The sequence below is a fragment of the Mesoplodon bidens genome, assembly GCF_964165515.1.
Source record: "Mesoplodon bidens genome assembly, chromosome: 4".
Taxonomy (NCBI): Eukaryota; Metazoa; Chordata; class Mammalia; order Artiodactyla; family Ziphiidae; genus Mesoplodon; species Mesoplodon bidens.
Window position 1 is genome coordinate 13,908,071 of NC_138160.1, and position 15,110 is coordinate 13,923,180.

At 42.5% G+C, this 15,110-nt stretch overlaps 1 protein-coding gene across 1 annotated transcript in view; it reads left to right on the top strand.

Annotated features, from left to right (window-relative positions):
• The first annotated feature begins 1,557 nt into the window (after positions 1-1,557).
• Positions 1,558-15,110, top strand: part of FBXL7 (F-box and leucine rich repeat protein 7) — a 427,749-nt gene continuing 414,196 nt past the window's right edge. Inside the window, exon 1 of the mRNA XM_081233528.1 lies at positions 1,558-2,134. Coding sequence (XP_081089654.1) covers positions 2,098-2,134 — 37 coding nt within the window. The 5' untranslated portion in view covers positions 1,558-2,097. The remainder of the gene's footprint in view (positions 2,135-15,110) is intronic.

Consider the following 15,110-nt stretch of genomic DNA (forward strand, 5'->3'; position numbering starts at 1 on the left):
TCTGATCCAGGGTTAGATCCAGGGCAAGTCCCTACATGGTGATGGAAAATCACAAGGACCAGGTGAGCAGGGACCCACTTTGGATGAAGATAATGTAGACATCTGTTCATTTCTAGCTTGAGTTTATATTTTCAGGCGGAGTCTCTGAAAACCCATTTAACTCTTCCACATTTTTGACACCCTTATTTCCTATACAGGGCCCGTGACACAAGTTTTTAATTTAACTCAACAGATATGGGAAACATATTATTGGCCAGGCAGTGCGCTAGATTATATATATGAAAAGATGAATTGAAATACAGCTCTTAATCTCTTTGAACTGGGACAGTTGAAGTGTTATAGGTACAACACAAGACTAATCCTGTCCTTGAAAATAGATGAATTCATTATTTTTCTTTCAATATATGATCTCTCCGGAACAATAAATCTAGATTTCTAATTTTGGAAACTTGATATTTTAGCTTATCTTTAAGAAAGAAGATTGTATTAAATTAAAGGAAATTACCCAAATAGAGTCTACAGAAGGTCAAGTCACTGACAATTTCTGCATGTGGTCGCGTCTTTTAAGAAAAAGGTAATTACAAAATTCCTGGATCTCCATTCAGGTATCATAAATGCTTATACTATATATATATATATATATATATATATATATATATATACACATACATATATATATATACACACATATACATATATGTATCACTATATAAGTTTAACTTAAAACATCTAACACCTCTAAGAAGAAATCGCACTGTGTGCTTGCTTCCGTACAAAGTAATTTGTGCTGTGAATGCCTCGGTCTTCACTAAGATGCAATGTTATAAAAATATAGGTATTTACATGGAAAGGGAATAAAACATTAAGAAGAATTTCCTTTTTCCATTTAAAGGAGGGAACACCAAAGGGCCATTTTAAGACTCTAGAAGTGCCATATAAAATCTCCAAAAGAGGTTGTAATGTATTAAACAAAGGTTAACACCAACCACAAGAAGAAAAAAAAAATCATAGAAACGGGGAGAAAATACACTTCCTGGCTCGGAAGCTCTTAAAACTTCTGAGCCAGGAAACCTTCCGCACCGGGGCGGGGAATCTCTTTGGCTTTGCAGTGACTCGCTGCTAAGCTCCCCTCAAGTTTTCCCTCCCTCGCGTCTCCATTCCCCGCCTCAGTCCCAAACGTGGGAGCCACAGGAGGATACCAGCACGCCTACCTGGAGTTGTCAGACAGAATCAGCCGCTGATACGTGTTGATTTTAAATGCCACCACACCTAAAATAGGCCATATTTGCAGGCAAACCCAAGGGATTTCAAACGACGCCCTGAAGCTCATCTTACTAACTAGGGGCCCAGCCGGTAAAAGAACAATAGTAAAATAGAGCCAAGAGCGTGTTCCTTCGCTCGAAGCGATTCGCTGGTGGTGCGCAGGGCCTGCGCCGAGCCTGGGGCTGGAAGCCGGAGCCCCGAAAAGGCGCGCTGCCCCTTTAAAAGGCCGCGCATCTCCGGGCCGGCCTTCCTCCCCGGGGCTCCAGCTGTGATTGACGCTGGGCGGCGAGAGGAGGCGCCTGGCGCTAACAAAAAGTCCGGCCCTTGGGCGAGCGGCGCCGGGCCGCGAGTCTCTGCTCGCTCCGGGCACCCGCAACAAGTGGCCGCCGCGCCCTCCCCGGGGAAGCCGCGGGTGCGCAGGGGCGCCCGGAGGAAGCGGCGGAGCCCGGGAGCCCCGGCCGCCCGCGCAGCTCAGCGTCCACCGCAGGGGGATCGGGGCGGGCGGATGGGGACCCGGCGGCGGCGGCGCGGCGAGCCTCTGGGCGGCCCCGGGGCGCGGGCTCTCCGCGGCGCTGCGCCCGCCGGCCCCGAACGCGGATTTTAAGGGCGGCGGCCGCCCCCGGCCCCACCCGGCGCAGTCGGGGGTGCCAGGAGGGGACGGAGCGCCCCCTCCCACCGGAGTGCGGGGGCCGCCCCCGTCCGGAGGTCGGCCCCGGAGCGTGGGGTATGCGCAGCTGAAGGTCCCGTCGGGCGGGCTTTCCTCTGGCGGAGCGCGCAGGCGGTGCGCCCCACCTATGGAGTGTCCAGGGAGACGGCGGGCATGACGGCGGCAGGATGGGCGCGAACAATGGCAAGCAGTACGGCAGTGAGGGTGAGTGCGCCGCCGGTCCTCACAGCTCCCCGGTCGCGCCCCCTCCCTTCCCCTCGCCCTCCCGTCCGGGAAGGAAGATTCTCGCACGCTGCCGGGGCGCATCCCCATTTGGCACCCTGTCTGGGCCGTCACCTTCCCTTTTGGCTCTGAGTACTTCGGCGCCCCGAGGATGCTTTCCCACCGCGGGGATTTCTCTCTAAGCAACTTCCCAGGTTGCCTTTGGGATGACTCGAGTTGCATTTCTGTCTGTTTCTGAAACCATGTGCCTCAGTTTCCCTTCCCTGGGCATCTGGGGGTTCGGATGATGGTTTGGCAGAGGGCGGAAGACGTTTTTGAAAAACAACGCAGTGAAAAATTTCCCAGGCCTTTGTGCACCAGTCCCCGGGACTCTCCTGGAGCAGGAAAAACTTCTGGAAGAAGTTAAGTTTCCATTCTCTGCTCACTGCCCCCGAGCTGACAGCTTCGTAAAACTGACCACCTAGGGGCCGTGGGAGGCGAGGAGTGGCGGGGGGCTTTGTCTGGGCTCTCTCGGGGCTCGAGACGGGCAGAGGACCATCTGTTACGTGGGGCTGGAAATTGCACAGAAATATTGCCTGTCAAGTGGGAACTTGGAAGTTGGGGAAACTTTAAACTCCACCTACTCCTAAAAGGATGATGGATATGTGGGTTGGCTTCTCCCTCGCCCCTCCCCGCCCTTTGCATAGAACCGTAGTGTTGTAACCCGGTTGATTAACTGCATGCCCCTCATATGCATACGGCAAAGGCATTTCCCGCAGTTCAGTAGTTAGGAAGGTTTGTCTTTTCGTGAACTTGGCTGGAGGGGAGTGGAAGAGACAGGGTCGGTTTTACAGCCCGCCCCCAGAGGACCGGCGGTTAGAAACGGGGTCCAGCGCCTGAAGACTGGTAGGAATGCAGAATGGCTCTTCAGCCTGTGGTGTTAGGGAAACTCCTATCATCCTCTTCAAAACTTTGAGCTGTGGCCACAGAATGTGGATGCCTCTCCCCATGTTTGCGTCTGTGTTCCTTCTCAGCAGCTTTGTGGAATTACAGCAGAAACCGACCCTAAAAAACCGTATCCACAAGAACCTTTTGTTTAAATCATTCTTTTCCAGAGCATCATGTTTTGAATTCCACATATATATATGAAGTATATATATTTCCTTATTCTGGGCAGTTAATGTGAAAGAGATTTTTTTTTCCTGACAATTTCTTTTTTAAAAAGTTAAAAGGTGGTCTTTTTAGAGAGCAACCGTGAAATTATGCCAAAAAAGATTATTGGAGAATCTTGGCCACTCCCCAAAACTTCTTGAAGTTAATGTTTTAAAAAATTGTGGAAAAATGAAAGATTAAGCCTCCTTACTCTGAGTTACTAAAGAAGCTTTCGGGGAGTGAAGTGTGTGCTTGTCAGTTCTGGGTGTGCATACATTATGCTATTTGAACACTGGTGGGGGGAATGGACACCCCAAGAGGAACACAGGATCACTGCTCTGTGTTCTTCAACAAAACCCCTCACACTCTTCCTATTCCTATGCAACTTGTTCTTAGATCCCAGCGTTCTCGCACTGTACAGTGTGTGGTGTATGACTACTTCCTGTCTGAACAGTGGAGTTTTCAACCCTTGGGAGAGAAAAGGAGAGACAGAGAACTAATGTTCTCCAGCTGTTATCCGTAAATGCTACCTCTGCATTTTCACTTCAGCTGAAGCGAAATTTTACTGGGATCTGATTTAGATACACTGTGGACTTTTTATAGGAAAAATCTCTTGGGCTCAGCTGATTCAAGGGGACCAAAAGGAAGCTTTGGGAGGTAACTGAGTTTGGGCTGGAGGGACACATTGTGTTCAGCCTTCATCAACTGTCTTCAAGTGCATCACCATTCCTCTGTGATAGGTGTGGGGGAAAATAGAGAAATCGAATAACAAGAGCTTTTCAAAAATCTTTTCTCCCCCCAGTTACACTGGGCCTCTCCTAATATATGTCATTATAATATATGTAATGTATTATATGGTTATAATATATGTAGCTGGGTATGGTCCACTTTATTACATTGTGCTATTGGATGGTAAAATCTATGCAGATAAGCCTTTTGGAATTTGGTGTGTTAGTGCCACACCAAATCCTTATCTAAATCTTTCTTATCTAAAATGTCAACTTTCAAAGAAAGTGAAAGCAACCCCTAGACATAGTATTTCTATTATCAAAGCAGACTGAGAATTAAGAGAGTTTCATAGATTTAGTGCAATTTAGGTGTGGTATATTTCAAATTATCAACAAATGCATATCCACAGAATGGCTCAGTGAGAGATGCCCCAACTATAAAACATTGGTGTTTGTGTATACTTCAAAAAACTGTAACTTCAGTATATTTTACTTACTAGTGGAGCTGACACCGCCATGTAAATGGCCCTGAAATTTTACAGATATTGTTGTGAATGATTAGAACTTTCAAAACTTCAGTATTTCATCTGTAATCTCACTTTCTCCTGCTCCTGGAAAATATCTTTTTTATTAAAAAAAAATATTCCCAAGACTTACCTTAGCAGGTGCAATGAGACAGAGGCTTCCTACTTCTGCATCGTTCCAGGTCCCGCAGCAGCAGGATCACCTGGGAGCTTGTCAGCAAAGCAGAATCTGAACCACTTATCACGTGCATGGTAGAAGCTCGAGGCAGTTCTGGTATGGATGCAAAGCATTGGTCTGAGAGTCTAGAAATTTGATTCCAGCTTCAAATTAGTTACTGTGACCTTGCTCAGTTGTCCCCAGATCTTAAGGTCTTTCTTCTAAAGAGTGAGGAGAGAATTTTTTTTTATTGGCTTTATTTGTCATGCTTATCCTTGAGCACGCAGTCCTTCATTTTAGTTTGCTCTTATAATGCCTTAATGGACCACTTAACAGAGATTCGCCTTGGAAAGACATGTTATAATAAATAGGGAAGTTAAGACTGTTATTGCCCTGAAATCAGTAGATGCCCCAATCCCTTTGTTAGCCCCTTTACCCTCATCTCTATCTTCCTTAGTTATTCCCACTTCCTCTCTTAACTCAGTCTCTGCTTTTTCTCCTGAGATTAAAGTTATGTGTTTATCAATATTGGGTGTTTCCAGTGTTTTGTTTTCCTAAATACTTAGTGAACGTTCAGGTTAATGATTTAGTTCGCAGCCTTTAGGCAGACTTGGATTTGGCTCCAGGAAAAAGTTGCCACACCACTGCTGATGTTCAGCTTTCTAGAAATATAAGCGAATGTCTAAATGATTAGTATGTTCCGGTCAACTCTTATTATGGAGGGCTGATTTTTTCTCTTTGTCTTCTTTCATAAAGTTTAAGTTACAGCCCATGTGTAGAAATCTGGAGAATAAGCTAAGGTGATTCAAAGCCATTAGAACTATTAGCTTTGACTCCAGTTAAACTAAATAAACAAATCTCTCTGTTCAAGTAGTGAGAGAGGAGCTGCTTTTCCTGCCTTTTAAGGTTTCCAGCCTCACCCTCACTTACTCAGTGGTTTCGTTGTTATGTTTATTCTACTCCAGCAGGGCTGAGTCTGTCGTCCTTACACTGTTAACAGCTCCTTTGTAAAATCCTGCCTGTCGTTGAATTGGAGCTGCTGAGGCCTTATGATGGGGCTTGACCTTGGTAGCTCTGCTGCTCTATCAACGCCCTGAGTCCCTTTTCACCATCTCAGATCTGTGCTTCTCAGATATGTTGCCTGGGAGCATAAATCATCACCAATCCATCACCACTTCGGGAAGCATATCTTGAAAGAATAATAACGATGGCAAGTAACATTTATTGAATGCTTACTTTGTTCAGGCATGATCCTGAGCCCTTCATGTACACTGACTCTTGTTGTTACCGAGTCCAAGCTCCCTCTGCTCGCTGCACGACAGGCCAGTAAATCGGGAGACGAGGTATTGAGGCAAGGAATAGCAACTTTATTCGGAAAGCCGGGCGTCCAAGAAGATGGCAGACTAGGGTCCCAGAGTACCATCTTCTGGGGTCTGGATGCTAGTTTCTTTTATAGAACAGAGAAGGGGAGGAGGTGAGGAAGTAAAATAAAAAGGCCATAGGTCTTGCAAAACATCTCCTGGTTTGGCCAGCCTCAGGGAGCGGATGTGTTACTTTCTTCTTTCTTGCGGCCATTCACAGGTGGGCAGACTGTTTCCCTGTGAACTGAACAAAGGCACTTTAGTTTGACATGTAGGCAGAGGGGCGGGGTTCCCTGAGGGAGGCCGTTAGGTATGCCAATAGCTGTAGACAACATCCTTTTAGTGATTATAGTAACGAAAAGCAACAGGAGAGCCAAGGTTAAAGTAAAAGAAACAGATCCAACAGGGTGTCAGATTTTGTTCTTCCCTGTTACAATGTAATTCTCATGACAATCCTGATCCTATGGGGCAGGTGTTCCTATGTCTCCATTTTACTGATGAGGAAGCAGAGGTGCAGAGGGATGATCATTTTCCCAAGATCCTACAGGTAGCATAGGTGGAATTGGGACTCAGGGCCAAGGCTGTCTAAGCCCAGAATTACTTATTCATTCTTTCATTCAACCAGTATATGTTGACTTCTTATTTCCTACCATGTGCCAGGAACTCCTCTAGATTCTTGGAATACAACAGTAAACAACAGATCAAGATCCTGTCCTGGTCAATCTTACCTTCATCTGTGTGCACGTGTCCACGTGTGTTGGGAGGGAGGTGAAATGGAACAGTTAACACGTGTGCACACAGGCACAGTCATTTAGTAAACCACCTGGTAAGTTCTAAGGGGCCAAGTCTCTGCATAAAGAAAATTGTCAAATTAAGACTGATGGGGGGACTTCCCTGGTGGTCCAGTGGTTAAGACTTTGCCTTCCAATGCAGGGGGTGCCGGTTTCATCCCTAGTTGGGGAGCTAAGATCCCATATGCCTCCTGGCCAAAAAAACTAAAACATAAAAAACAGAAGCAATATTGTAACAAGTTCAATAAAGACTTAAAAAAAATGGTCCACATCTAAGAAATCTTTAAAAAAAAAAAAAGACTGATGGGAGTTGGGAAGAGAAGGGTGTGGCAATTTTAATTAGAGTAGTCACTGTGGGCCTTATGGAAAAATTGGCATTTAGACTGAAACTTAAAAGAAGTGAGGGACTAAGCCCTGAGGATCCATGCAGCATATTGACTGTTCCTTTCAACCACTGTGCTCTACCAAAGTGAATACTCTTTTTGCCGGAGGGCTTGCATCATCATTTTATGCAAGTGTAAAAGTGTAACATCATCAGTCTTCTGTAAGTAGTCAGCTAGAGTGGAACGGAGCCAGTCTGGCCACTGGGCATATTTTTTGCCTAGAGTCTTTACAAATATGTTTTATCCAATGGTGTTCTAGCAGATGGGTTGTGACTGCTTCTGTAGGGAGGGGAGGGGGAGCCTAGGAGACGCCCTTCATCCTGCAACCAGTAGATGTGGCCTGACTTACTGGATGTGTGACTGCTCCCCCGAAGATCTCTCCAAAGGTCTCTGTAATTCTTAGATGGATGTCGCTCTTTATCTTTTGCCTCCAGTAAATAAATTCATTCTGATGAAAATCAGAAGATATATGATAGTGTTTCCACTGTTTGGCTCAAACCAAAGCATTAGTGAAGCTCTCAGTACCATTTTTGGTCTGACAGTGTTTTCAGAGATTTGAGGAATCTTTCTTTCTGCATATTTAAAACAGAGAAGAGAGGTAACTTTTCATTCTCCTTCAGAATCAACTCATCTCAACTTTGTATCAACTCTCTCTGCCCTTTGAAACAGAATGAATTCTGGGTTGATTTTGAGTAATTAATAATCACTTTTTTTTTTTTTTTTTTTTTTTTTTGCGGTACGCTGGCCTCTTTACTCTTGTGGCCTCTCCTGTTGCGGAGCACAGGCTCTGGACGCGCAGGCTCAGCGGCCATGGCTCACGGGCCTAGCCGCTCTGCGGCACGTGGGATCCTCCTGGACCGGGGCACGAACCCGTGTCCCCTGCATTGGCAGGCGGACTCGTAACCACTGCGCCACCAGGGAAGCCCGATAATCACTTTTACCCGTAGCCCTTATTGAGTGGTGTGTCTGGAAGTTGATTAGACTACTTGGCTTGGCTCTTTGACTGATGGAAACTCCTAGATATCATGCACCATGGCATTTGGAATGTAGTAAAATATGTGACAGTATCTTGAATAAAATCTAGAGTGAATTAATTCTCTGAATAATGAAGAAAGGGATAAATGAAATTTAGAAACTTAATACCTTAAAAAATAATATTTAAAGAGCTGTTATGATGAAGGTTAAATTTCAGAGTGCTGAGCAAAGACCAAGATATGTAAGTTACTAGCACGTAGGTAGATTTGACTCAGTCTGAGGAAGAGTTAATGATTAGAGCTGCCCACATCTGAGACTGGCTGCCTAGTGAGGAAGTGAGTCCTCCCACATGGGAAGGGAGATCACAGTAAAGATTGTGGTGCTAGAGATTTCTGCATCAAATAAGAGGTCTAATAGGACCCTATACCAAGATCCCTAGCAAACAATTTGCCATGTACAGTTATTTATTTTTTAAATTGAAGTATGGTTGATTTACAATGTTGTGTTAGTTTCAGGTGTACAGCAAAGTGAGTCAATTATACATACATACATATCTATTTTTTTCAGATTCTTTTCCATTATAGGTTATTACAAAATAGTTCCCTGTACTCTACAAAACAGTTCCCTGTGCTCTACAAAACAGTTCCCTGTGCTCTGCAGTAGGTCCTTGTTAGTTATCTGTTTTATATATAGTAGTGTGTATACGTTAATCCCAAATTCCTAATTTATCCCTCCCCCCTTTCCCATTTGGTGACCATAAATTTGTTTTCTGTGTCTGTGGGTTGCAGTCATGTTTGATGAAGGGTTATTGTTTGATTTGAACTCATATTGCTACTTCCCCCCCTTAATACATTTCTATCCTTGTAGTTGTTGAAAAGTACTATCCCCACTTCCTCTAGGTTAATTTTCTCTCTCTGTTACTATGTGTTTTTGTCTTTTTAGATATATTTAGATATTAATTGGAAAATCAACTGATTTTATTTGTTTCCCTGCCTTTGGTGGTACATAATCTCCTGAACCAAAAATTGGGTTTGATAAATGACATGTCCTATTTTCAGTGCAGTAATGGATACGGACTCTACCTACTGTGCCTTTTATTATGACCCTAAAACATATAGATCTCCTGAAGTTGAAGCAAGACCCTGAATTGTGCTTGTGTTGACTATCTTGAATTAATGTTTTAACTTTGTTGATAAGGCTTAATTGGCATCATTGGTTAGTGACATCTGATCAGAAGCTACAAATTGACTAGAATCTCACGAAGACATCATCTTTCTTAAGGAGCCCTGACTCCTTTTTGTTCAGCACCATGTCTTCTGTGCATGAGCTCGACAGGCAGTTCTGCCACGTGGTGATAAAGTCCATATCTGCTGAACTTTCCTAGAATGTAGCTTTTTTTGGGTTTTGGTTACAGAAATTTAGACCTCTTTTTCCATCTACTCACTGCATTAAATCTCTAGATAGAATAAGACTTTTGCTTTAAGGAAGTTCAGTATCTAACTGGAAAGCTAGGCAGGGAGGCCAGTGATTTCAGAACAAGATGATAAATGCTGATTCACAGAGGGACCCTACTTTTCCGACGTGCTAAGTATGAATGTAAGTGATAAGTGGGAAGTGGGCATAAGACTAGAGCAGCTCTAAATAATGACAGCACTGGACAATATCTGCAACTCCCCAAACATCTAAAGGATGCACATATTTTCTAAAACAACGACAACAATAACAACATATACACACCACTATATATAAAGTAGATAACCAACAAGGACCTACTATATAGCACAGGGAACTATACTCAATATTTTGTAATAACCTATAAGGGAAGAGAATCTGAAGAAGAATATATATATATATATATATATATATATATATATATATATACACACACACACACACACACACACACACACACACACTATATAATATATATTATATGCATATATATTATATATATATATCGGAATCACAGTGCTGTATGCCTGAAACGAACATGATATTTATAAATCAGCTATAGTTCAATTAAAAAAAGAAAACAGGTAAATTGGAGGGGGAGTCACTTACACTCTTGGGAGAAACTAAATCTTTTGTTAGGAGTCTTTCCCTAATTGTTCCTGAAAATCTTCGTGTTCCATGGGAACATATCGTTTATTCCATGGGAAGTGGTTCTTGTGGGACCTGTAAGCAAGGACCTTGGAAGGCTTCAGAGGAGGGGCAGGAGCATCTGACCAGCCTAGGTCCTCACCACACCTGTACCCTGCAACCAAGGAGAATGGGAGCCTGCAGGCAGATGCTTTTTAAGTGTGCTAGTTCACACCCCAAAGATGTACAACTTTCAGACTTCTGACATGACTGATTATGAACCAACTCTGAATTTTCCTGAGTAATGAAATCTAAACACGTGGTCACCATTCTCCCGGTTCCCTGGGTGGAGGAGTGTCGACTTTGTCTGGAGCCGTAAATCTTTATTAGGTTGTGCATTAGATATGCTCACTCTATCAATCCCTATTTAACTTCTAAACCAGTAACAAAATGAAAAACAGTTGTTAACACCGCACAAACTCATAATTGTAACTTTAGAAGCCTTGAGCAACTTGTAGAAATGTTATTAAAACATTTTTTTGTTTGCTACCCTTTCTGTGGTAAATTCCTGTGCTACATTTTCCAAGCAGATGTAGCAGTGGAAAGGGAATCAGAATTTCTAGAGAAAAATTTCAGGAATTTTTCTTCTGCTCATGGATTGACCTTCTGGCTGCGAGTCACCCACTTTTTGGCAAGGCAGAGAAGTCAGGAAAAGGATCCTTGTATGTGCAGTTGAACCTCTGACCCGATGGAGTACTCGAATTGAATCTCAGGAGCCTCTGGGTTAGGTCCAAGTCTAAGGCTATGTCTTCCACGGTCCAGCTGTCGGAGGTGGCTCAGACCCCAGGGAGAGGAAGAACAAGTATGAGACTGAGGGTGGAGTGGAAGAAACATAAATAAGAGGAGAGGGAAGAAGAGAAGAAATTCAGAGAGAACTGCTGTTAGGGCACTGCTTGCCCTCTTCCGTAAAGAACGGAATCACTGTTCTACTTAGTGCTCTTTTCTTACAAATATCTTAGCTCAAGGAACAAAAACAATTACTAACAGATACTTGGTAGGCTTGGCTGTTGCCAAGTTTACTGTACTTTTGGTCATTTCAGTAATAGTAACAATTACTGAGCACTTAGTAGATGCTACTTCCCTCTCCGAGCATGTTACAAACACTCATTCCTGTAGTTCAGGACAGCCAGGGATGCGGGCACAGATCATGTGATTTTACAGTTGCCAACATAGGAGCTTCGAGGCAAGGCGGACTGACTGCCCAGGGCACAGAGCTGGTGAGTGGTCCAGTCTGGTCTGAAATCCCTGTGGCTGTGCTGGTTTTTGTGCCCGTCTCCGCTGTGCCCCTGACCCCCTCCTGCCTGGGCATGTCAGTTGCAGCCAGAGTCTTTCCTGATCTTTGTTTTGTTTGTTTCAAAGGACTGCAGTGACTGCAAAGTAGCCCGTTGAAAATGAAAATGACAGTTTTATGTATGGATGCGGTGAACAAAAATGAAAGACATCTTTGGAAGGAAACTTTCAACTCACTTTACCTGGCTCTCCCAAGGGCCAATTAACTGCTCATTAGGCACCAATCTGCTGACAAATTGGCAGGCTGACTAGTGTCTCTGAGAATGGCAGCCTGTAAAATAATTAGCATATTCTGTAGAGTCTTCAGAGCGCCTAGTAGAGCTGGGAGGCTGTCCCACTTCGCCCCAGAGTGTTAGCAAATTATCTTGGTGCCGGGATAGCTTTTGACCTGGGACGGCCACCTGCTCACAAACAAAAGCTAACGGAGGACTGAAAGAGGTGCGCACATTTTCCTTCCTAAATAGTTTATAAGTTAAAGCTTGTGTATTTCCCTCTGGTTTCAAAAGTACGGATTTGAAACAGCCATTAATGTGGGGAATTATTCCAATATGTATTTGTATTTGCCTTTATCTTTGCTAGCCCCTGGGAGACTTCTCCATGAGTATGTCTAGGAAATTGCTTTGGAAACTATAAAGCGTTTCAGAAATTAATCTCATTTATCATCACAGGGACTGTGGGAGGGGTGTCTGCCATGATCCGCAGTTTGTAGATGAGGAAACTGAGGCCTTGGCAGGTTAAATGATTTGCCTTGATTTTACAGTTGAGAATAGATGGGGTCATTCCGATTCTAAATTTAGTCCACTTTCCATCATAATATGGCTTCCCTTAAAATGCTACAAGAAAAAAGAATATAATCATGTTAGGGTATTATCACCAGGCATCTGTGACAGTATTTTAAATTGCTTGCACCCAAGGATGAAAGTGGGGGTCTGCAAGCATCCATCCTGTCCTTTAATTGCTTTTGGAGCTCTAGTATTGAGAGAAGCAGAGAAGCCTGCTCCCCCTTGGTCGTCTCAGGCCACAGAGCTGTGCCACTGCTCAGGGAAGCAGCCTTGCAGTGGTAAGATGATTATAATGAGAATGCAGAGTGAATTGTTAGATAAATATTCAGGACAAGATGACCTTGTTTGTTAGGGTATCACTTGCTAGCTGATAAAACTCAGCTGGGGCTGTGAGGGGTGTTTCCTTCTGAAAGCTTCTGCTCTATTTTACTTTTGGGAGGATCAGAGAATCAACTCTAAAATTGGGGCCGATCAGCATCACTGGAGTCCTTATTGTCTTCAGTCTTCTGGTTTCCTTTGCTGTTGAAGAACCGCATTGTTCAGAGGTCTTTGGAAGTGTTTAGGTCCTGGACAAGCCCTTTAGGATGAGTTGCTATGAGAGGTCACTGAGGTTCTGATGTTGTTGTGATAGAAATCACACTGTCATTTAGCCTTTAATTGCTTTACTTTCCACTCATTGTCCTCTGGTTTACTGTCTATTTTTTTGTTTTTTTTTCTGTTTCTTGTTCCTTTGTATTTATTTATTGCCCATCCTACCCCATGCTTACCCGACATGACTGTAACCCTCTTCACGTGTTAGGTCCTTAATATATTTTTGCTAAACAAATACATGAGGATGAATCTGTAGCCACTATCTTTATTGGATCTAAAAAAGCCTATGAAAACCCTATCATATTTTCAGTGAACTTTTCTTAGACTTGAACATTTTACTCTTAAAAGAAGGTTTTTCTGGGCATGTTTTCTTCTGAGGATATTCTAACTTGGACTTTTATTTTGAACAATGTGGATCTATCTTATGGATGAAAATAGCTTGTGTACTTAAGGAAAAATGAAATATGTATTTTTTAGCATTGCTGAAAACAATTGCAGAAGACATTTCAACTTTACTGATTTACAGTATTGTGGACTTAATTATTTTCAATGAGAAAAATGAAATATGTATTTTTCAGCATTGCTGAAAACAATTGCAGAAGACATTTCAACTTCACTGATTTACAGTATTGTGGAGTTAATTATTTTCAATGAGTATTGAGTAGAATGCTGCTATTTTTTATTGCAAATTGTATTGTTTGGTAATATTTGTTTCAGCTGCTTTGGAAATTGAGTTTACGTGACAATTTAAGTAAATCAATCTAGAAAGCATTTAAAAATTGATGTTTAAATTAATAAATTACTCCTTTGGCTCTGTTCTCTGGATTAAAGAGTTATAGCATTATGAATCCTTTAAATTTATATATTCATCTACTTCATGCTGGGGGCTCTGCATCTTTGTTTTTCTCCTTTTTATTATGCAAAATACAAAAGTTATTAGATGTGTCTGGTATTATTGGAATGGTTTCTCGTAGGTTTTCTGTTTCTGGCTTCCCTCCTTACTAAAATCAGAAGTGAAATAATCAATTTCGGAAAAAAAGAAAAACATTATTGAGCTGTAGTGTGTGTATATGTGTATACATACACGAGATTATTTAAACAACCCTTTTCTATAAATTCAGCAAAATTCATTATTCCTCACATCTGTTTTTTTCTGTAAATGAAGAGAAATATGTAACCTATAAGGAATTAAAAAATACGATTAAAATTAAAGTGCCATTTTTTTAAATAGTATGGTATCTGTTAGAGGAACAGCTTTAGACAAAGGGTCACCGTAAGAATCAAACTAAAGAAGAAGCAAATAGTCCAACACACAAGCTTTCTGAGATGGAACTTGGGATAGAGGTGTCTGTAGTTTATGAACAGACTTGAAATGGTTCTGTGACATGATATCCGCTTGGAACTGTATGTTTTAGTTTGTTTGTTTACCTGAATATGTGTTCAGTTCAGATGAGTGGATATAATCTCTGTTGGTGAGAATTGTACTCTGCATGGCACTGAGCCTGGTTGACGTTTGTTTAGAAGTGCCAGAACGTAAATTCAGATTCACAGGCAGCATTCATACACTCATTTTTGTATTTTGGTTTTTGATTTTAAAGATCAACAGCTGCTCCGTTGGTTGAAAAGATTTATGTAGCCCCATTTGGACAATGTATATTTTGGAGACTACTTATGAAAATAAATTTCAAGACATGACATTTCTGTCCTGAACAGCTTACTTTTCACATCTCATTTTGCATCCACTTTGCCTACTTAATTATATTTTAATAATTTTCTCTATTTTCCATCTCTCCCAAAGACCTCTCTTGTTGATCACCCTGTGAGCTTGTTTTGAGAGACAGCATTTCCTTGGGGAGTCTTTCTCCATTCCTGAAGCCACAACATGAACTGAGCAATAAAAAGCCAATTCCCTCCCCTTGGTTGTGCTTCAAATAGTCATTTCTTTGATACAGCCTAATAAAAACAGGAAAAGGATCATTTTTAAATGCTTTGGTTGGGGTTGCTTTACTTCCAATAAGGAAAATTGCCTCACAAGGGGGAGCATGGGTAATAAAGTTACAACTAACTGAGTAATTGTATTCAGTCTAGCTGTCAAAATCTCCAAGC